Here is a 24,428-nt window from a genome sequence, read left to right on the forward strand (position 1 = left end):
TTTTATTTATACCCCGCCACCATCTCCCCAAGGGATTCAAAGCACCTTTCATGAGGCCAAGCCCAACAGCACATCAAAAACAACAAGCAATAATAAAATAACAATTATGTACATATTTGTTAATTCACTTATGAAACTATGCTCAGTGCAACTGACACATGTGATATGTGTCATCTTTCATATTACTATGGTATTAATTAATATATAACTTTACCTGTACAATATTATAACTCTCATTTGAGGAGACATAGATGGAATATTATGAAATCTTTGGCTTATATTTAATCATACTAGCCAACCATGAATACTATTCAGTTTAGACTAAATTTAGTGGCAGTTGAAGCCATTTATCTTCAAAAGATTTCTGTTTTTCAGTACCTTGTGACAAAGATTGACTACTGGTTCAGTGCTAGTAAACTGGTAGGAGCATCAGTAGACTTCAATGGGTGGCAAGTGCTACTCAAGAGTAGTGTTCCAATCTGATTGTTTTGATAGGAAATTCTACATTGCTCATAGAGAGAAATGATTTGGTCTGTAATCCTGCCTTCCTTCAAGTAAACAGAAATAATAAAATCAGGGGCAAGAACTGTAATGTAGTTTAATTACTGATTGTGACAACAATCTTCTAAGAAGAATTGATAAATTTGATAAGTAAAGGAAGACATTTTATAGTTAAATGACACATAATGCTGTTGCGTATATCTCCTGCATGTTCTACCTGTTATGTTTTGATTTGCAAAATACAACTATTTTGTAAATCAAAATCCTATTAAATATGGGAAGGATGAGGATGTTAAATTCTTTCCTTTTCATCTTCCAGAAATCACCTTACCCAAATGAGTTTCCCCTTTGTTGGGAAAATGTGTAGATATATCTGGTAAAACAAATGTGACTTGTTACCCCTGAAGAAAAAATAATTTCTGTTGAGTGGAGGGCTGTTATAGCAGAAAAAAGAACAAAAGGGAAAGAGTTAATATAGCTTCTATTTTCTCCCATGTTGTTTAGAGACAGAATGCAAAAAATTACATGTGAATTTGTGTCACATATAGTTTGATTCTAATATAATGGATTTTACCTAAAGCATCTTGCATGTGTGTGCTTTGTCATAAAGAAGAAAGAATTACATAAAAGCTGAATATTTCAGCCTGTATAATTAAGTGAATTAAACACATGTGCATAATTTTTCTTGTTTTACACAAGTCATTGTGCCAGTTTTACTGTTCTGAAATTCTTCTGAAGCATAGGTTTTGCAATCAATTATACATTCTCTGATTCTGTTGTAGTATGAATATTTTAATGTAAATATTCAAGTAAGATGGTAGTCTTGCTCAGTGTTCACTTATTAGGAAACTTCAGGCAGATAGAATTAATAAAATTAATATTTATGGTCCTGATCCATCCTACTGCATGATCATTTTTGATATTGCCATCGGGTGCAAAAAGTCCTGTTTTGACTCCTTATTTCCAGTCCTCTATACACATTTTTCAAATCAGTGCTTCATTCTTTTTCTACGGTCAAGAGCTTACATCACCCACAGATGATCCATACTGTCAGAGGTTTTATTAGTTATGACAGTGCGTTAGGCCAAGGACCTCATGAGATGGACGTCCTTAAGCCAGGGAAAAGTGGGGCAATCTGTGGGGCAGCAGGGCAAATCTGGTGGGCAGTGGAAGGTACCATCGCCCTGTGCCCCACATCACCCACATTGTCCCCTTCCCCATCCCAGTAGGGGAGGGGGGAAAGCATCACCCTTGGCTTCCCCCCATGCACAGGAAGCCTCCCATGTTCATAGAGCTTTGTCATAGGACACTGCAAGGTCACTGGGAGGATGGAGCCCGGCCGGAAGTAGCTGTGCGTCATCTGGTAGGTTCTGTCCTCTCAGCTTCCTGGAAGCATCCTAGGATGCTGAAAAAATTAAATGTGACAAGGTCCCTAGAGTCAGCATATTACAGCCCATTGATCATGTGTTCGTTGGATCCCGATTTAGTGGTTTCTTAGGTTTCAGCATGATATTCAGGCACTATTTCAAGCTCTTGAACTATACACTAAAAGCCCCATTTATCACCACCACCACTGCAAGCTCCTCATTATCTCGGCTTCCTCTACACTCCCTTTCCAAAGGGCAACAGAAAGCAAAGACTTCCTGTTGCCATTTTGAGAAGAACTTCCATGGGAAATGGAAATATTGGGTCTTGTTGTGCAGGTCTAGGAGGGAAATTGAGTTCTGGCCTCATAGCAGACAGAAGGGAGGAAGAGCCTAATTGAACCTTTGTGGCCAGATGCAGGTCAAGAAAAAGTCTGCATAAAAAGCCTGAAATATATACATTCTTTCTGTATAATAATATCCTTGGATTTTTATTATTTTAAATCCAAGGATGTTATCATCTAGAATTAAAACAACGTTAGATCAGATAATCTAGGAAAATTTTTTTGCTCTTTACACGATCTGCATTAAAGGATTAAACTAGAGCATCTTTGAGATACTTGTCCAGATTCTGTTGTAATATTTCCTGCAAAGGAGAACTCATAATTCCTGAAGCAATCTACCTTACTGTTGAACAGCTATTATTGTTATTATTATTATTATTATTATTATTATTACTATTATTATTATTATTATTTACTACTATATATTTGTATATCGCCCCTCTCAGCCCGAAGGCTTTTATAAGTAGGAACAAAAATTCAAACCAGAATTGGATGGATGTGTATTGAAACCACTAAAATGACATAAAAGGGTTAAATACTTTAAATGTTATGTTTGGTATTATTGAACTTGGGATGGGGAGAAATGGAAAAGTGTCTCCCATTTCTGAAGGTTTTTTGACACCCAGCTTGATAAAGATTGCAAATACTCTTTCAAGTATTCTTCACAGAACTTAGTTCATAAGCTTTGCCACCCATGTCATTCTTCTCTGAACATGCTCCAATATGTCAGAGCCCTCCTGGCCCCACACCAGGTACAACTTGACCAGCAGAAGGTAGAACAGAACTATTAATCCCCAACATGTTGAAACTTTGCTCCTGTTAATGCTACACGAGGTTGTTTTACTGGTTTCACAGCTGCATCACATTGCTAGCTCATGCTCTGCTTATAATCCATTTAGATCTGATAACAAGTACTTCAAACATTTTAATGTTTTTTAAAATTATTTAATTGAAAACCATTCCAATATGAGCAAAAACTGAATACATTAGTTTGATACACTGTGATTTCTGATACTATGTAAGAAATGGTTGTTAAATATAAGGAGTATTTCTAATAGTAAATTCTTATTATGCACGTGTCTCTTAATATCAATCAACTTGTTTTTGTTAAACAACAATTGTGTGGTGCCTCTGGGTGGATGTGCTATATTTCTTTTAATGTTCCTCTTTTAATTTCTGTAATGTTTGATGTCAATAATACTTGTTAGCCAGTTTAAAAGAATTAAATAATGCTTAAATCTTTGGGTGCCTTTAACCTAATTATCTTCTCTTTTTAAGGCTCGATAACACATTAGAAGAAATAATATTTAAGTTGGTCCCGCAACTTCGAGAAAGTACGTTTTTTTCTTTCTTACTTAGATTGCTACCTTTTCCCTCCTACAGTCGTGTTTGCATTCCAGCATTCATGATCTGAAATACCACACTCTTATTTTTGTTGTTGTTGCTAACTAGAGGAACTGCACTGTGAGGCTGAATTCTGGAGGAAAAACAAACCTCAAGAAAATGGAGAAGGTAATTATGCTCTTCGGGTAATATAACAACATCTTCTAACAGCTGCTGAATTTTTGTTTAAAAATGTGTTGTAATGACCGCCAAACTACATCTGAAATTCTCACAGTTGCAGCTTCAACTGCACCACCTAGGAAATGTTGAGATTATCCTTTGTACATATCTTACCTATATCTGGCTATTTTTATCTAGCACAGCATATAGTAATGTAAAATGTATAGAGCTGGTTGTCTAATCCAGAAGTTTTATACATGCTTAACTAACACTGTTGGATTAGCTAGTTATATTTATATCCCATGAGGTAACTCAGGCTGATTAAGCAACTGACTAAGTTACCCAATAAGCTTCATGACTCAGGGACTCACCAAGGTTCCAGTCTTATACTATAAGCCAGAGGTCCCCAAACTAAGGCCCGGGGGCCAGATACGGCCTCCAAGGTCATTTACCTGGCCCTCGCTCAGGGTCAACCTAAGTCTGAAATTATTTGAAAGCACACAACAACCACAACAACAATCAGCCAAAAGCAGGGCCACTCTTACCACTCAAATACTAATAAATTTATATTTGTTAAAAATGTTCTTTATTATTGTATTGTTTTAAGTGTTTTTTGCACTACAAATAAGATATGTGCAGTGTGCATAGGAATTCTTCCATGTTTTTTTTTTTCAAATTATAATCTGGCCCTCCAACAGTTTGAGGGATTGTGACCTGGCCCCCTGTTTAAAAAGTTTGAGGACCCCTGCTATAAACTCCATAGCTTGCTAGTTCTCTTTGTGCATTGCATAGCTATGTACTTAATATATACTAGTTTTCACCCTAGCCATAGTATAAGACTAAAAGAAGAAATGAACAAAGCTATATATGGTACAAAAGATTTTTAGATGTCTTACTATTTCTATATGTATAAACTTTATTCTCCAAATCAACTTCAGTTTGTAAGATTGTATCTTGTTCTGGTCTCAAATATCAGCACAGAATGTATCTGTTTCCCTTACATCAGTGGTTCCCAACCTGTGGTCCGTGGACCACCAGTGGTCTGCAAGAATGAAAATATCATCCGCAACCTCACCATTACCTCAAAACCATGCAGCAATGAAAGCGACTGGTCTTGCAAAACACTCTTATAGTGCCGAGACAACAGGGAGGCTGACTACCCACAAAAGATTACTACTACTACATCAACTCTAGATTATTAAACATGGTTTTCTGTGGGTGAGCAGATGGTGACTACTGGATGGAAAATGTTCTGTATTAGAAACTACAGCTGATGTGGTCTATCCAATGCAGTTATCTGCATCAGCACCCCAAATAACCAAACCAAATCTAAAGTTGACCAAAAACTGATTTGTAATCCTTTTGATATTAATGTTAGAGAATCGTCCCTGGTCAAAGTGGTCCCTGGTCAAGTGGTCCCTGGTCAAACGGAAAATGGGTCAGAGTGTAATTTCAGATGTCCAAATAATGTTCCACAAAGGTATTTCCATGGATATTGAATCCCAAAGCCATTTGTGGGGAGAAGGGTGGGGTAGAAATTAAATTAAATTGAATAAATAAATAAAGCACAGATGATACTGTTCAGAGCAGAAATCCAGGATCACTTTATTTAGAAATCCCAGGTTGAGTTAATCTTTCATTAAAAAAATAAGCATGTGCTAAATTGATATATTTAGGTCATTACGGTGAATAATATGGCATCTTTATTTTTATTTTGCAGAAGAAAATAAAAAATCCCCACATCCCAAAGATAATGAAAATGAAGATGAAAATCAAGAGGATAAAGACTATCACAGGAGTGACCCGCAGATTGCTATTTGTTTGGATTGTTTACGTAACAACGGCCAGTCTGGGGATAATGTAGTAAAAGTGAGTTTTTAAAGGATTTATGATGCTTCTGATCAGGATCGGGTGGAATTAAGGGGAAGGGGTTAGAGGATGGGAGAGGTGGGTGGGGGGGTTACCCAGACACCCACGTCAATTTTCATTTGGAGAAGCCAAATATAGTCAGACAATCATAAAATATTATTTTGGTAAGATTAGTGAAAGCCCATGGTGAGAAGTGTTCAAAGGAAAGGGATTTTGTGTTGTATGGGAGTTTTTAAAGGATGCAGTACTGAAGGCACAGTTAGTTGTAAAGAAGAAAGAAAAGTGAGAGATTTTTTTATAGAAATCAGGGTGAGTATATAATAAACTCTCATATGATCTGAGATTTAAGATATAAGCTCAAGAAGCAGAAGAAGGGGATACCAATAAAGTATAATACAAATGGATAGCCACTATTTGCATGAGGAAACTGAAGAAATGTAATCTTCTATAGAATAAGCTTATTTTCCACTGCTCTAAAGACTGGAATATGAACGAATGGATTCAAATTTCAAAAAAAAGGATTCCATTTTATTCCCATCTATAAGTAGTTGGCTTGCTTCTGAGGTGTGAACTCTTTGGAGATCTTTTAGTAGTGATTGGATTGGCATCTTTAGGAATACTTAAATTGTGTATTCCTGCCTAACAGGTTTTTGAATTTATGGTCCTTGCAGTACTTTCCAGTTCTTAGATTACATTATTCCAGTTTAGGATATAGTCATTATCAGTTCTGATTCTAAGTATGTAATAGATGTGTCTATAATTAGAACTGATAATAACTATATTATTGTTCATGTGTTTAAAAAAGGAAATGAAATTGCTTCAAATGTTGCATTTTCTTCTTACTTCTCTTACTTGTTTGATCTGATAGGGCATTACGGTTAATTTCCAAAATTATTGTACCAATTATCTTAATACATGGTAAAATTGTCTTTCAATTTACTGTCAATAACTAATTTAGCTGCTCTGTGTAGAATGGAGATTCAGTTGTTATATAGAATATCTTTGTTTGATCTCCATATAAGTGTTATACTGCCACACTTGGGCCAAGAATTGTCTTTTGCATGGTAATCACATTGATTTCAGTTTGCTGTTATCAGGTGCCTTCAGGTAATTTTCAGTTTACTGTGAACCTGCGGAAAACCTATCACAAGGTTTTCTGAAGTTGAGAGTATGTTTCCATGATTTTCCACAGTCAAGTAGGGAATCAAACTCTGGTCTCCAGATTCATCCAGTGCTTGAACTACTACACCACAATGGTTTTACTTGCTGTAATAATATAATACTAAAACTTTATTTATATTCTGATTTTTCTCCCCAAGGGGACTCACACATACACACATACACACACACACATATATGCATATACACACACAAAACACATACACAGAAAGGACGAAGGAAGGGAGAGAAGGAGGGATGGGAGGAGAGCAGGAAGGAAGGAAGGAATGGTAGAGAAGGAAGGGAGGAGAGAAGAAGGGAAAGAAGGAGGGAAGGAGAGAAAGAAGGAAAGAAAGAAAGGTAGAGAAGGAAGGAGGAAGAGAAAGAGGGAGAGAAGAAGGGAAAGAAGTAGGGAAGGAGAGAAGGAAGGAAAAAAGAAGGGTAGAGAAGAAAGGGAGGAGAGAAGGAGGGAGAGAAAGAGGGAAGGAGAGAAGGAAGGAAAGAAAGAAGGGTAGAGAAGGAAGGGAGAGAAGGAGGGAAAGAAGGAGGGAACGAGAAAAAGAAGGAAAGACAGAAGGGTAGAGAAGGAAAGAAGGAGAGAAGGAGGGAGAGAATGAAATAAAAAAGTGAAAGAGGGAAGGAAGGAGAGAAGGAATGAAAGAGAGAAAGAGGGAGGGAGGGAAGGAAGGGAAGAGACAAGACAAGGATGAAACCAAAGAGCAAAGGAACGAAAAAAGAAACAGGTAGAGAAGGAAGAAAGAAGAAGGGAAAGAAAAAGAGGGAAGGAAGGAAGGAGAGAAAGAAAGGAGAGAAAGAGGGAGGGAAGGTTGGCCACAGCAACACGTGGTGGGTACAGCTAGTATAATATATAAAAATGTAATGTTCGTTTGTGGGATTAACATAACTCAAAAACCACTGGACGGATTGACACCAAATTTGAACACAAGACACCTCTCAGGCCAATGAATGACTATCACTCATAAAAACGCTGAAAAACACAGCGGAAGGGACTTAAAAAGCCAAAAAACAAAATTTACATTACAATGCATGTCCAAAACCACACACACACATATATTCTAATGCTGTTTTAAACCTCCACAACTAAGGTGTGCTCTACTAATCTAACAATTGTGTTTTGAAAAATCAAACACATGTGTCCATTTTCTTCAATAAAATCCCAGCTAACTGAGATCTAAATACCTAAGCTTAACTGGTTTTGTCTCCTTTCTTTTAGGGACTGATGAAAAAATTTATCCGGTGTTCTACACGTGTGACTGTAGGAACCCTCAAGAAGTTTCTAAGTTTAAAATTAAAGCTTCCAAGTTCTTATGAGGTATGAATGACAACAAGCCAATGTTATACACATTCCCTAGATTAAGTATAAGTGGACTTAAAATATCAGAACTTTCAATGTATATTTCTTCCCCCCCCCCCCTTTTTTTAAACCTTTTAATGCCAGACGTGGTATGGGATAAATTTATAATGTGATATGTTGCATTTTTACTTAGAAGACAGTTCCTCTATGTTAAGTGAGGCTTATTCCAGTGATATGCACATAAGTCGACAGGCAACTTGAAGGCACATCCACACACACCTGTGTAACATTGCATTTTAATTATTATACTCCAGGGTAAGAATTTTTTTTACTTAAAATGACTGCGAAAAATAGAAATAAATTTGATGTCAGTGAAAAATAATACTATTTACACAAACATTTCCACAATAAAAATGAGAGTTTGAAAAACTGTGCTAATTGTTGGTGTTATGGAGAGTGGGGATAATCATGGAATAGGAAATGCCTTCTGAAACAGTCAAAAAGGCATTAACAGTCTTGATTGTTTCCAATCGCCAATAGGGTAAAGTCAACAGAAGATGTCTAAAAGTGAAAGTTAGAAAAGAGTATTTAGTAATGATTTGAACCCACCTTCATGCTTTGTACTATGAACACAGGCAAGCAGAAATGGTAACTGAAGAGGTATCATGGCACAGCAGTAGCAGGTCTAGTCTTGTTATGAGCCTCAAGTGATGAGGTGGCAAATATGCTACTGCCCATCCAATACGGAGCACCGTTGGAAATCTGCTGCTGATCAATACAGTTGTTCAGAACCAAGAATTAATAGCACACAACCCCTTTCCCCTCAAGAATTAGGATTATGAAAATAGCTGGAGCTTCTCTAGTAGCAGCCAACTCTGTGAACTGAAAACTTCCTGAATGCCTGGCTCTTCAGAATCACACTGTATGGAAGGGGCACAGTTTGGGGGTGGGGGGGGTTGAAGTCACCTGATTTGGGATATGAGTGACTTCTCTCCTACAGCGTTGGACTTTGAAGACTCAGTTTGAGAAGCTTCTTGCTTATAAAACCGGTCATTGGTAGAGGTCTGAAGGCTACGGTGGTGACTCCCACTCTTATCTTCTTCAATTGGGAGATGTTCTGTTACACTTTCCAGCCCATGCTGTTTAATCCTCACTCTTCTGCATGGATGGGTGTCCAGTGGACAGGTGAACAAGTGAGCCAACTCTAATTACAGCTCTCTTTTATCTGGGGTGGCAGCTACTTGCAGTGCACGGAGGGCAGCATTTCATTCCTGCATCAGGCAGCAAAAGAGCTTTGATTAAATCTGGTGGATGGATCACTTGGTTTTCATACAGAAGGTCTCCAAATCCAGTACTAGGAGAGCAAGCTCACTGAATACTAGAGTGCTACCTAAGTACATAATAAAATAATAGGACAAAAGCATCTTCCTAAATCAAGCTATAGTTTTATGTTTTGTTTCATTTGTTTTTGAGAAGTTACATTTGGACTATTAATTTTATTTGTAGTTTTCTTTTTTTTTTTATTAAAGAAATCAAAGGTATATATGTTTCCTATACCTGTTAAAAATGCCTTTTCTAATTTGCTGCTTAAAGTCCAAAAGGAACTCAGTATGTTGTGGCTGATCTTGACATATATGTCATCTCTCAAGCTAATTTTATACAGTTACATATTTAATTTTAAGCAACATATTTCGCTGGGACACTTGGGAAAGTGAAAAGTCCAAAAGGAACTCAAGTATGTTGTGACTGATCTTGACAGTTAAGTGTTGATATCTTGTATATGTCATCTCTCAAGCTACTTTTATACAGTTATTTCATTTTAAGTAACATATTTAGCTGAGACACTTGAGAAAGTGAAAATGCGTATAAGCATGTAAAGAAGCCCATTCTGTACATGAATAATGTTTCTTATGTTTTTTTTTCTCCCTGAATCATTGCAGAGGTTTCAGGAAATTAGTTTTACATTTCTAAATGTTACGTTATGATTTGTGGTGTCTCTCATTTTCTCTTTAAGCTGGATGTACTATGCAATGGGGAAATCATGGGGAAAGATCATACTATGGAATTCATCTACATGACAAGATGGAGACTACGAGGAGAAAATGTAAATAAATTCCAACTCCTATTGGTTTTTTGGGGGGGGGGGTGTTTCCTTTATAGCAAGAGTGGGAAAGTGTGGATCTCTAGTAGTTTTTGAACTGCAGCTCCCATAATCTCTCACCATTGATCATACTGGTTATAGTTTATGGAATCTGTAAGGCAAAAACTTCTGTCCAGATGTGATATTTTTTTTGTGTATTGTAATTTTAGGCTTCTGCATCGCAACACATAAATAATTAGAATTGAATACAACACCTTGGCTTTTAGCAAATTCATGGATAGTGTCCATTATGCTCTCTGTGTTGCTCCAATCAGGCATTCTTTAAGTCATGTTAACTCTTTTTATTATTAGAAAAGGGCTTCTTGCACTCCTATGGTCATATTTCACACTGTCTTTCTAGCTTTCCTCTTGTTCCACTATAAATGATAATGCTTAGGCTTTGATGATCAATGTAACTAAGTAAACACACTCTATAACCCCAGAAACTCCCGCTATCTGTAGTTACAGAGAGATGCCTCCTTCTCAGTTCCTTCTCTTTTCTTCTTTGACAAAGATGATGATGAGTCATAAGGAATATAATTCCTCTACCTGAAACTCTTTTCTTCTTTGTGAAATGTTAAAAAAACCTAGTGAATGTCAAAGCTGCTTTTTGCCAGAAGAGCAGAAGGAAAAGACCTGGTGTTGTTAATAAACCTGGGTGTTTTTATTAAAAGTTTTTGTACCTGCACAAGAAGTATCATTTTTTTTTACTACAGAAAAGCATTTTTTTAAAAAAAAAAAATCTCTGATCCATTTCAGCAGAGTCTGTAGCATACCTAAAATACTGTGATCCATTATTCCACTAATACTTTTTAAAAATATATATAAAGCACAGGAAAATAAACTTAAAATTAACTTTTAATAAGGCCTACATTGAATCAATCCTTCGTAGAGTTACACAAGCATTTGTTTCAGTCAAATGTAAAGCATTAAATAGGTGTATATGTTTTCTGTTTGAATGCTAAGTTCTTTGCATTCTAGAAATAATTTGTAAGTTTTATATTCCCTATTTTCTCTGGCTAGCTCTAGTGTCTCTGCCTGGCACTTAAAATACTATCAACTACCAATTTGTAGGGGCCTCCCTGGTGGCACAGCTACTGAACTTGCTGGCTGTTCGAATCTGGAGAGCAGGGTGAGCTCCCGCTTCTAGCCCCAGCTGTTACCAACCTAGCAGTTTGAAAACATGCAAACGTGAGAAGATCAATAGGTATCGCTCCGGCGGGAAAGTAACAGCTCTCCTTGTAGTCATGCTGGCCACATGACCTTGAAGGTGTCTCCTGACAATGGCGACTCTTTGGCTTAGAAATGGAAATGAGCACCAACCCCCAGAGTCGGACATGACTGGACTTAATGTCAGAGGAAACTTTTACCTTTATATCAATTTTACGGTTTACCTTGCTGCTGTTTTGCCCTTAATGTCCCCAAGAAAATGTACAGCAATTTTTCTCAAGTGGTATGGGAAGTCCCTAATTTCTCCTTCCCTCCCTCCTCCATCCACTTGCAGTCTTCATAAACATATTCTGAGAAAAGTTAAGAATCTTTCAGAAGTACTACCAACTCTTGTGGATAATTCTGAGTTGCGGATAAGTTTCAGTTAAGTGTTAAAATAACTGGTACAATTTTTTAAAAAAACAAAAGGTGTTGTTTTTCTAGCATGCGGGAGCTTGGGATCCAAACCTACAAGTCTAAAAATCATGCTACCTTTCCAGTTATCCTAATTTTTCAAAAAGATACTGTCTATAACTGATCTTGGTCCAACAGAATCTGTAAATTATTCTGTTTGTCTTGCATAGCAATACAGTACTTGTCTTAATATAAAATAATTAAATTGTAAAACAAAAAAAATGAATGACTGATAATCATTGTCCAGTTGTGGATGCCTCTTATCTGATCAGAAAATCATCTCCTTCGCAGTTTCGGTGTCAGAACTGCTCATCTTCACAAGTCTGCTCACAGGATGGCTCTTTTTATCAGGTAAGAGGCACTCCCGACTGTACACATTACAGTCATTGAAAATATCCATTATCATTCAGATCGGATGGGAGGTGGGTATTATTCTTCATCTCATACAGGTAGTCCTCGAGTTTCAAACATCTGACTTTCAAACAACTCATAGTTAAGAACCAGGGTGAAACAACAGGAGGTGAGAGAAATCTACCCCACGAAAGGGAAATTCCCTCCTGAAAGACTCGTGGGGGAAAGGTGTCTCACCTGAAGCTTTCGCACCCATCCTTGTTTCCACAACAGCAATTTTTTTCAAAATCCAATTATCACAGGACAGAAAGTGAGGTGAAGTCTTCTGAATGAGGACACAGACAGCAAAACAAACACCACAGGAGTGTTAACCCTTCCCTATGTTGTCCAAAGCATGCATGCACGCATGTGTGTGTGTGTGTATGAATGAGATGGGGTTACACTGAAAAATGTACCTGTTCCAACTTATATACAAACAAGGATCAGTGAAAAAGCTTCAGTTGAGACACCTCTTCCCTATAATAATTCTTTCAGGAGTTTATTTCCTTTCCTGGGGGTAGATTTCTCTCACTTCCTGTTTTCTAACTCCCATCATTGGTAAGTTGGATGTTTGTAACTCGAGGACTGCCTGTATTCAAGAGTTTTGACATATGAAATGACAATAAATTGGGAGTAAAACAACTACCTATATGTCCAACTGAAAGCAAACTTGAAGTTATCAGTTTATACATACTTTAATCACTAGTTTCAGTTTGGTTTCTGCCAAGTTTATACATCATCTAATGTCCAGCACTATACTTTACTCTTGATCTCTGTATAACAAATATCTGAGCACTTAGGTCTACAGTGTTGAGTTAGATTCCATAATATGGTAACCAGGCAATGACATTTTGCATTAAGATTTAGCGTGTTATTTCTTGCATCTACTTTTCACTAAGGAATATTAATATTTGATTTCATCATTAGGATTTTATCAAATTGCAACCTAGAATTTCAAAGCAATTACTTAAATAATTTTAGTGAACTAATTGTCAAAATGATACATTTTCTGCACTAAATGTAATTTTAGAAAAGTGAGGGACATTTGTTGAAGAATCATGAACACAATGCAGTTGTCTTATTGGGATTGATGTCTTGTAGAGAGAGGCAGGATAAAAGTGAACTCATAAATATCTTGGCCACAATCCTATTCAATAGTTACATCTTGGGCTTATGGTTTTCTAACTGCTGGGAATCTGTGCTTATAACCCCTAACAACTGAATATGAACCCTAAAATACATCTTTTTATTCTGGCCTTGCTCCCTGTCTTGATTGCAAGGAATAATTGAGATAAACAGTTGAAGCAGGACCTTGAGGAGATTCTCCAGATGCCTATTTTTGGTGCACTGAAAATGACTGCTAAATTTTGGAGCCACCACTTTCATATATAACACATGTATTTCTTACATGTTAACACATGTTGTGAACCGGTCCAAATCCCTCTTTGAAGGTGAGAGGGTCGGTATATAAAACCTCGAAATAAATAATAAATAAATAATATATAGAAAGGAAGGAAATACTCTTTATTGCCAGTTAGTATAGCTCTATGAAGCTGAAGGGTGGTTTTGTTTTGTTTTGTTTTTTTGCACTCTCTTGTGCCATAGAAAACTGCTACAGTTATCGCCACATTGAACCAGTAAATGCAGTGTGAAATCAGTGGTGCCACCAGTATAGCTCCTGGTACACTGGGAGTGGAGTCCCATACAGCCTGCCCACTGAAAGTGAGAAGTTGCTCATCTCCAGCCTGACTTACTTCCAAGGCTATGTGATATGAGATGAAATGAATTCTTCATTTATAGAGGCCCAATCATTTGATTATTTCCTTCCAATATGTATAAGTTGATAAAACATTGATAATTGAATGTATATTAATAATCAAATTGCTCATGTCCTTGTGTCTGTGTGCTGTCATTGTTTTTGTTCTGTTTTCATTGTGGTTTTAGTCTTACCCCATGGTACTCCAGTATCGACCCAGAATTGACTTCGGTTAGACCAAAGGGCCAGATCCCACTGAGATTAATCCTGCACTGTGTTTACCCATCGACAGATTGCACAATGAATGGATGTGCCTGGATTGGGGGAGGAGAGGGACATAGCCAGAATTTCGGCATGGAAACATGGACTTTTTCTTCTTCTGATCAACTACTTTTTTCCCTCCCCTTGTTAGAATAAGCCAAGTGCCATTCTGCTACTGAAACACTCATGAGATATTTGTGGCATCAAAGACTGAAAATTGTAGCCAAATTGTTAAATGTATAGTCAAGAGTCTAAATCTCTGAATATTTTATTTGCCTGTTAGAAACCTTCACAGGTCCATGACATTGGTTATGTTAGCAGAGATAGCCATCTGCTCTTTCACATGTGGTGTTGCAATTGTTGTTTTTCACTTGTATTATTTTACTGAAAATATTGTTTAAAAGAAGTACTGTATAAAAAGGTTATATCTATACCTTAAAATATTTTGTATATAATATATGTTTTAGAAATGTGGTTATTGTGCCACTACCTTTATCTTGTTCAGTTTCACATAGATCCAGGTATAGCTCACTCATTAGTTTGCAACAGTGTTGTTGTAGCATCTGAAAACTTAGATTTTTTTGTCAGCAAAAGTTAAATACGGTCCACCAAAATTGAACAGAAAGAGTCTAATATGTATCATAGCTTTTATTCAACTGCACATATGTGACTTTATAGAGAGTTTTTTGACTTGGAGAAGTACCAATTCAGCAGGTAAGGTTGCCTTTTCAAAAAGTTTACTTCAAAAACAAGGAAAAAGCAGGAACCTTCAAGATTGATTTCTTCCAAATGGTATTTATCTCTTGTCAATACATGCTTCCCTTTTTGAAAATCTTTTTTTCTATTTTTTTAAAAATATTGGTAACAATGAAAAAGAGCATAGGCTTAAACTGGTGGTCTTAATTATGGTGGATTAAGACTACAGGTTTTTAAATAGACCTCCCTCTGACCATATCGAGTGAGATACAGCAAGATACTGTTAAATGCAGCAGTTTTGTAGCATTCACAACCACATACTATGGTCAGTTGGAATTTAGCACTATTGTAGATCTTGTTGTGACATCTAAAACTGAGATATATTTATATATTAACTACCTGATTAAAACTTCTGGCTTTTTCAGGGTTTTCTTTTTCATAGAAATCAGTAATATTACAAAAATGTTCATGGTTGCCTTAGTATTCTTTCTAGTTCGAAGCATATTGTGTTATGGTTATCATTACAGAGATCATAATATACATTGTTATGTTTTCCTGTCTTCCATTATTTTGCATAATTAATAGCCAAAATAACAATATAGTTTGGTAGTCCATACAACTCCTAATAAATACATTCATCGGTGTAGTAAACCAGACACCATAAATAATTTAACTTACTTTAACAAGCTATGGTGTGCTACTCCTAATAAATACATACGTTTGTGTAATGAACCGGACACCATAAGTAATTTAATTTACCTTAACAAGCTGTGGTGTAATTAAGGCAGTTTAGGAGCTATGACACAACAACTGAGCTTGCTAAAGAAGGGATGAAAATATAAAAGATTATAGACTGTTGTAGCTGGAGAAATAGTGCGAAATTCTTGCAAAACCAAATGTTCCCCTGAGGCTTCATACGAGAGACATGAGTTCCACTCTAGAGCAATTTAAATAAGAGTAGACTACTGTGTTTCAAATGCAATACTTGCATAGTTTCCTCTTCCTGCACAGTGTGGTCAGAGCTAACAAACACAACAAATCAGAAGGACTGTTGAACCCATGTGAAGATGCATTGTAAGGGTCTGCCCTCCTGTGGTAGAGAACATGCAGCTGTCTAGCGGCTGGGTTAATGGGAGATCCTGTACAAAAGAGCCTATCAACCCTGGCTATTGGGCATGCTATCTGTGAACGATAGAATTTGAACTCAAACAGCATGTTCCCTCTTCCTGATCTGGGCTTCTTGAAAGGATGTATGCATATCCAGCAAAATCACATCACTTTTTCTGCCTTTGAACAATGCATTGTCTAAAACTTTTCTGCAGTTTCCTTCCATTTCCAAGATACGTACTATTCTGCATGTGAGATTAGCGCTTATAAACACCAAGTCTACAGTTCCTTTGGGCTTATAAAACTAAATATATGGAGCTTAGTCAGCTGTTTACACATTCATGTACACATCAACTTGCAGTATAGACTTGACTATGTTACAAAAATGTTTTCTATCTGCATATTAGCATTTATAGAATGTGTGCAAATTCCCATTTGCATAAGAGCTCATTTGAACTTTATCTAGGAGCCCTGCTAATGGTGTATATAGCCAAAGGATACACAAAATATTTCTTCATATTCTACCAAGAATTTGGACAACATCCAAAACAGGAGAAGTACCTGCTGAATTCCAATGCAGAATGTGTATATATTGTCATAAGAAATACATGTGAGTCATCACTTGAGATGTTCCCCCAGAATTTGAAAACTAGATACAATCACCATACTTTTCAGGACTTTTGAGTAATAGTGAAATCTACTCCTAAAACTTGAGGTTTCCTTCAAGTGTAGCTTTTCATTAGTATTGGATCTAGTTTCTCAATGTTGATGCTGTGAAGGGGAATTTAGTTGGCTAGAAGGACATATCAGTTCTTTTCTACCAGTGCTTTGTCAAACCCACATTCACTGTTCACATTTCTGCATGCACACAATAGCAAAACAGTCTTATTTCCAAATAGATGTATTTCTTTTTGAACTTTTTCAGATTTCCTGTGCAAAATTAAAGCCTTTGTTTGACTCATAAGAAGAAATATAACATTTCAAAGCTTCGTTTCAGCTCATTTGAAAACATTCTAAAACAAATAGATTTTTTACTTTAATTTAAGCCTTTTTATACTCTCATAGATCAATAGCTTTTCTTTTCGCTGTATAGAAAGGATCATATGAAACCAAGCTGTGGTCAAAATGCAAAAATGTTCATTCAGTTTTAGACTAGAACCTATACCTATTTCATTTTCCTTGATGAGAGTAGATTTTTTGAATTATTTTTTAAAAAATCATGTAATTCCAAGACAGATTTGTCAACTGTGAAACTGAGAGCCTTAATAAGTTTCTTGCACATGTAAACTCCTTGTGGCCTACAGTTTTTTTGTTTGTTTCTGATACCGTTGCACAGTGCCTCTGCCCAGTTGGTTGGAAAAAGGCCACCACTAGATGTCTTCTAGAGAACTTTGTAATGTCTTCATATACCAATGAAAGATTCTGCCCATATGCATTTTACAGCACTCATAAACATTTTATTGTCCCAAGAAATAACTAAAAATGAAAGGTTAATCAGAGACTACAGGGCTAGGGAACAATTGCAAGTGAAGACATTCATATTCCTTTCAAATTATGGATAGGGAGATTTGCATTGCAAGGTGTAAATCAGAACTGGAGGGCACAGGGGATTCACAAGGTGGGTGATAGCAGTGGTGTTTGATCTGGATCACTTATGAGCCTAGAATGTCCTGAGGGCTTTATATTCCAAATCATGACTTCTATCACTGAGTTATGAGATGGAATCATAACTCAATGGTAGACCACAAGTACTGCATTGAGAGGGCTTCTTGGTCAACTGCTAGCATGTTTAATTACAAGGATTTTAGTTACCAGGTAATTAAAAATGACAAAATTCAATAACTGCTGAATAAGTAGTCAATACTAGAATTGAGTGACAAGAAGTATGAGCCAGTATAATTTTTTTAGCATTGAAAAAAATCACTCCAAATACATAGATTTTTTTCCCTCATAGCAAATTGGGCATTTTTCCCTCACAGAAGCATTTGAAGCTACTGTTTAGCATGTTCTGTTCAAAGATTGTACTAGTGCTGTAGTATTGCTGTGCCTTGGCACTCACATTCAAAGCACCAAGAGATTGCAACAAGCCATATGTTATATATGTAGACCGCATGGTTGAACTGAAGCAGCAATGTTATAACTTAAATGCTAAAATGTTCCTGCTTTCCTTCCCAATAAAGCAGTGGTTCTCAACCTGTGGGTCCCCAGTTGTTTTGACCTACAACTCACAGATATCCCAGCCAGTTTTACCAGCTGTTTGGATTTCTGGGAGTTGAAGGCCAAAACATCTGGGGACCCACACATTGAGAACCACTGCTGTAAAGACATTTCAGCAAGATGGTACTAAACAGTATCTTTCATGTGCCAAATGATTTGCTTTTCTCTCTCCCTGTTTTTCTTTTCTTCTTTGGATGGTGTCCAGTTTCCAATGTCTATGTAATACAAATCTGTTAAATCAGCTTAAATTATAAAATATTAAAACATCCAATATTTCATGTTCAAAAAGTCAATAATTTAAAAACAATTATTTAAGTGTTAGGTGGAGAAAATACTTTAAAGAATGTATAGGAAGGATACTCTTCTTAATTTTGGAGTGCAAATGGTCCACTGCTGGAGAGTAGTCGCCACTTTGAATCTCATTTAGGGCGGGTGGACAGGATATAAAGAAAGAAAGAAGAAATAATAAGAAAAAATATTTCAATGGCTGCTTTTGTCTCTTGCTGAAGCAAAGCATTAGACTAAATGTGCAATTTTATGCTGCATTTATTAATATGGCATATTTAATGTGTATATATGCTTCTAGAATTGCAGGCATAGTACCAAACAGACAAAAAATAAATAAAGGCAAACACATATAGTTTATATGTATTTGCTGAAAGGAACAGAGTGATATAGACAGAGGCCAGAATCCTACTGAGCAGTTCTAGATCCTTAACTACCTACGCAGTGAATTCTGGCTCAATTCTTCAATCCCCATTAACCTGGAAGCAGATGATGCACTCAGCAGGGATCTATTCTCCTGTAGCTTGAAAAGCAGTTGGCTGACGTTCCTCCATTGCAACAGGCAGAAGTGAGTATCCTGTACAATTCCTCCTCACCCCTAAAATCACTTGTAACATGGTGGGATAGAACCATTAACTAATTCCTAACTCACAGAGGAATGGATCACTGTTGATTGCAGTGTCTTCTTCCTGGTAAACAGGGATTTGGAGACTCTCCTAGTCGCTAGGTATTTCCTAAACTAGGGGTTGTGTAGGGATTGTGAGTACCACACAGTTATGAACTCAGAACTCTGAGTTACACATTCATGCCATGTTTAGCAATTTGAGAGATAAAATAGGAAGCCAGTTTCCATATTATTTGTAACGTTAGTTAAAGTTTACGTAAGCAAGACCGCTGGGGACTTGTTTCCCCTAAGAATGGAATTCTTATTTTGCCTAGAATCAGGTTTTGTTGTTATTTTTCAGGTGGATTATGCCTGCATTATTATCAGTTGATTGAGAATTTATCTCACAGCCCTTAAAAAGGAATGAGTATAGTTTACAGAAATTGCCTTTTTCTCCTTTTTCATATATTTGCGTCGGTACCCTACTAGTTATCTCTTAGGCCCCTTCCACACAGCTAAATAAAATCCCAGATATCTGCTTTGAACTGGAATATATGGCAGTGTGGACTCAGGGCCCTTCCACACAGCCCTATATCCCAGAATATCAAGGCAGGAAACCCCACAATATCTGCTTTGAACTGAGTTATCTGAGTCCACACTCAGAAAATATGGGATTTTCTGCCTTGATATCCTGGGATATAGGGCTGTGTGGAAGGGCCCTCAGATATCCCAGTTCAAAGCAGATTTTCTGCCTTGATATTCTAGCTGTGTGGAAGGGCCCTATGTTAACGGTTTTCTCTGATATCTAGAGGATAATCAGCCAGAAAATATTATGAAAAGACAAAGCAACAAAGACATGCTATATAGGACCTGCTTTAAATCCATAGAAAGGGTTTTCCTTTTAGTACTGAAAGGAACCAAAAACCAGTGCTCTGTCAACCTTGTAAATCTACATAGCACAAAATACTAAACTAACTTCAGCCTTCCCAAAATAGCTAAATAATTTAATATTCTTTTCAAAATATGTGATCAGGCATTAATATCCTCCTTATAAATCAAGCATAGGCAAACTTGGGCTCTCCAGGTGTTTTGGACGCTTAAGCGGCGGAGGGGGGAAAGGAAGGGGCCTGAGCCTGTTAGGAATTGTGGGAGTTGAAGTCCAAAACACCTGTAGGGCTCAAGTTTGCCCATGCCTGTTAGAGATACTTATAGGCATGGTTTGGTTTAGTGCAGTGGTTTTCAACCTGTGAGTCCCCAGATGTTTTGGCCTTCAACTCCCAAAAATCCTAACAGCTGGAAAACTAGCTGGGGTTTCTGGGAGTTGTGGGCCAAAACACCTGGGGATCCACAGGTTGAGAACCAATAGTTTAGTGGATTTTATGCACTCCTTTAGTAGTTTCTGCCCTTTAGATTAACAAATGAGGCAATGCCAAGTGATGCATTAGTATATCAGTTGATTTGTTACATCTTTTCCACATTAATGAGTAATTTCTTTTTTTAAAAAAACACCCTCAAAACTACTGAATTTTAAATTTTGCTTCTTAATTGACCTATTTGTTAACTTTCTGGAAAGCAACAAAATGGATTCTCCAATAGTACACCATCCAAAAGAGAAACTATGATTTATTGAAATGCATATATTTATATATACTGATGTAGAGTCATTGTATGCATACTTAATGAGGACGCAAGTACCACTGCTATTAATGGGATAGACTTCTGAGTAAGCATACATACTATGGACTTAAGTATCCTTATAAAATGTGATCCAAGAAGAGAAGAATATGAGTAGTAGGATTTCTGTATTTCGTTGTATCTGGTTGGTGATATATCTGTACTGCAACAGATCTTGCCATTGGTTTAGTTCTTGATGTGTTATAGCCCATTGCTGATTTTGTTTTGAAGTATGACATATTTTAAGCTTTTCGTCAAAAGTGGTAACATCTTATAAGAAACCTTTTTGTGGTTGTAAAATTTAGCTTATAAATCATTCAAATTGAAGTGAAAAATACCAAGTCATTATTAATGACATAGTATAGCCTACTTATTAAAAAATATATGTATTTTTGTAATGGAAATGCACTTGTAAATATTTAATTTGTCTATTATCTCTGGTTTGTTCTGGGGAAAATGCTGCTGTTTAGGGGAATCACCTTATTATTTTTAGTTTTGGGCTTAAATGTATTTTTGTTCCTTTGCATTTGTGGCATGTTCATTCTGTACAAAGCTGAGTAGTTACAACTGGGCTAAATGCATTTCATACCTGGGCATATCCAATTATTACATCTTGTTCATGACAAGTCTCTCATTAAATCCTACCTGAAAGCAGAATATACATTTGATGCTGTTTTCATCTTTAATGTTAGCTACCTTCTACTTAACAACATTCCTGCTTTTGCTATTATGTTACAACAAAATTATCATTTCATTATGAAGATCACATTCCAGAGAGATCTATCAATGCAGTTTATAATAGGTTTGCCACCTTTTTGTAGCAAAAATATTGTGCTCATTTGCATGCATATGAGGCACGGCTAAGTATGCATGGCAGGTTGAGCCATAGTAAGGTCTAGTGCAGTAATTCCCAACTTGTGGTCCACCAGTGGGCCACAAGAACTAAATTATGGTCTGTGGCCTCACTGTTACTACACCCTTGTGAGACTCGTCTCACAAAACCCTCATGTGGTGCCGAGGCTTATTAAATATGGTTTCTGTGGGCAAGCAGATGGTGACTACTGGGTGGCATATGTTCTGTATCAGAGACTAGAGCTGATGTGGTCTATCCAATGCAGTTTCCTTAATCAGCACCCCAAATAACTAAACTGAATTTAAAGTTAACCAAAAACCGATTCGTAACCCTTTTGGTACTAATGTTGGAGAGTTGTCCCTAGTCAAAGTGGTCCCTGGTCAAAAAAAGGTTGGGAACCACTGGCCTAGTGAATTGGTGTAAAATGTAAAGTAAAATGGCAGGAAAGAACCAAAAGAAAAAGTAGAAGTGGGTCATCATAGACTGGTAGCTGCCGGGCCCATGGTCAATTTATTTTTTACTGATTCCGTGCCAAAGACATTGGTTGGCTCACTAAACCTGGTTCACAAATACATTCTCATGTTCCCCCAAATTTTGTTTTGTCATATCAATACAATAGATAGGTAGGCAGACAGGTAAATATTCATATTCCAAATGTGGGGAAGAATGTGGGTTTTTATACCTGGATATTTTGAAAATATGTTCCCTAGGAAACTGTTCTTGGGAACACACAACATTTCAGCGGTAATTAGTGTGTGACACATACAAAGTGTATGTAAGAGGGGAGCCCCCCCCCAAAAAAAGGAGGTAGAAGGTGTAAAAATAAATTTTAAAAAAGGATGTTTGTTAATCTTAACTTCCTTTGAAGCCTAATATGTATCTGAAGGTAGATACCATTAAACTGTGTAACAAATGTGAATATTTTCTCACATTTGCAGAAATACATTGTTATAATCAGCCTTAAAAAGAGGTACATAAAAGGTTGAAGCCAAGAAAAGAGTAGGCAGGTGGAAAAACAGAATGAGGATCCTGTATCTTTAATGCTTGTGTAGCTACTAAAGGTACAGAAGCTTTCTCCAAGTCCAAATACATGTACTAGTCCACTTGCCCACAGCTACTTTTGCTTAATAATTTTATGAAACATAATTGAAATAATTACATGTTACTTCTTTGACATAACTGTTTTTCAAACCCTGTATGCAATGCTAATATTAATAATGTCCACAGCATCACTGTAAGCTTCTGACAGAAACCACATCCTGTAAGTCCATATGCTGCAATATGCTTTTAGCCCAGTTGGACAAACTCCTATAAAAATCAAGTTGGGCAAGTTGTATAAATAATTTGCTTGTTAGCACTGAATTGCTATTTTCTGAAAGCAATAAATATATCCATGTTGTAACATCTGTTTGTGCAACCTATGTGAAGAGGCATTTTGTTGCACTTTTGTTTTTCTATATAATTTATTTTGTGCTATAAAAAGAATGATTTGTTTCATCTGGAAATGTGTCTCATTTATAACGAATGTGTTTTCTGAGATCAGATTATGTCACGTAAAAAGCAAAACGGTTTCATGCTAATGATGTCAACTTTAACACAGAGTTCACTGGAATGGAAGTTCAAGTAGTGTCCATATTTAGCAGTAGCCATTTTTACTTGCAGTTCAAATCTTTGCACATGGAATGTATATTTGGGTTTGAGTCCATACTACGGCTATATTCCAGGTCTTGCCCTGGTTTGATGCCTTTAGTGTCACACTAACTTATTTAAATCTGGACATAAATTGGCATTGGCAGCTATACATTTTCCCCACCTGAAGTCATATCAATACAAAATAAATTTCCTGTCATCGTCATGTTCATTATATCAGATTATTTTAGGTTATGGAACCGCACCGATATGCAGACACACACACACACATTCATATCAACCAATAGCATTCATTCTTTTCCTGTCACTGTGAACTTACACCTGCACTTCGATTGATAGCCTTGTATATACTTCTCTTACCAGGATCCCTTGCCCGCATTCCTTTATTTTCCCCAGGAAACTCCATGGGCTCTTCTGAGGAGATTGTAAGGCTTGCCAAAGGTCTCCCAGTGAGTTTTCATGGATGAACAGCTATTTGAATCTTGGTTTCCACAGTCACTGAAACCACTGGCTCACACTGGTTCTCCTCTAGTGGGGTGAAATGTGACATGCAGCAGCATAGACTCATACCCTGTTACTGGGAGATAGCTGGACACTTTGTTGTTTAATGCCCTATTTTATTTATTATTTATTTCAGATATTTGTATCCCGCCCTTCTCAACCCGGGGGGGGGGGGTGCTCTGGGCGGCTACCAGCTGGCAGCAATTTGATGCCTCCAATGTACACATAGGAAAATACATAATACAATCCAATAATTACATACATTAAAGACATTAAATCATATTATTAATTAAAATCCATTTCTGTCTCAATAACAGCCTGGTGGCCTTTTCTGAGCCGAATTCTGTAGTTAGAGACTCCATCAAGCACATGGTCCCTTTCCATAGTGATTGTCATCATTGTCACTGTCATTGTCAGCAAGATTACCTGAAAGCCTGGTCTCACATCCATATTTGTAACTTCTTTCTAAAGGAAAGGAGGAATATTGATAATCTAATTTCACCAGGGAGTGAATTCCACAGATGGGGGGCAACCACCGAGAAGGCCCTGTCCCTCGTCTTCGCCAAGTGTGTTTGCAACAGAGGCGGGGCCAAGAGCGCCCCCCCCCCCAGAAGATC

The 24,428-nt window shown here is 36.9% G+C and overlaps 1 protein-coding gene across 6 annotated transcripts in view; it reads left to right on the plus strand.

Annotated features, from left to right (window-relative positions):
* Positions 1-23,062, plus strand: part of PCGF5 (polycomb group ring finger 5) — a 48,475-nt gene extending 25,413 nt beyond the window's left edge. For 4 of the 6 annotated variants that reach the window (XM_060768744.2, XM_067465728.1, XM_060768745.2 and 1 more), the window contains exons 4-10: positions 3,488-3,543; positions 3,662-3,721; positions 5,433-5,581; positions 7,974-8,072; positions 10,069-10,158; positions 12,109-12,168; positions 14,152-23,062. In XM_060768744.2, the coding sequence (XP_060624727.2) occupies positions 3,488-3,543; positions 3,662-3,721; positions 5,433-5,581; positions 7,974-8,072; positions 10,069-10,158; positions 12,109-12,168; positions 14,152-14,199 (562 nt within the window). In that variant the 3' untranslated portion in view covers positions 14,200-23,062. The remainder of the gene's footprint in view (positions 1-3,487; positions 3,544-3,661; positions 3,722-5,432; positions 5,582-7,973; positions 8,073-10,068; positions 10,159-12,108; positions 12,169-14,151) is intronic. The other 2 variants (XM_060768746.2, XM_060768747.2) reach the window with 2 other exon arrangements.
* Positions 23,063-24,428: the final 1,366 nt, after the last annotated feature.

Source organism: Anolis sagrei, chromosome 3, assembly GCF_037176765.1.
Source record: "Anolis sagrei isolate rAnoSag1 chromosome 3, rAnoSag1.mat, whole genome shotgun sequence".
NCBI classification, from domain to species: Eukaryota; Metazoa; Chordata; class Lepidosauria; order Squamata; family Dactyloidae; genus Anolis; species Anolis sagrei.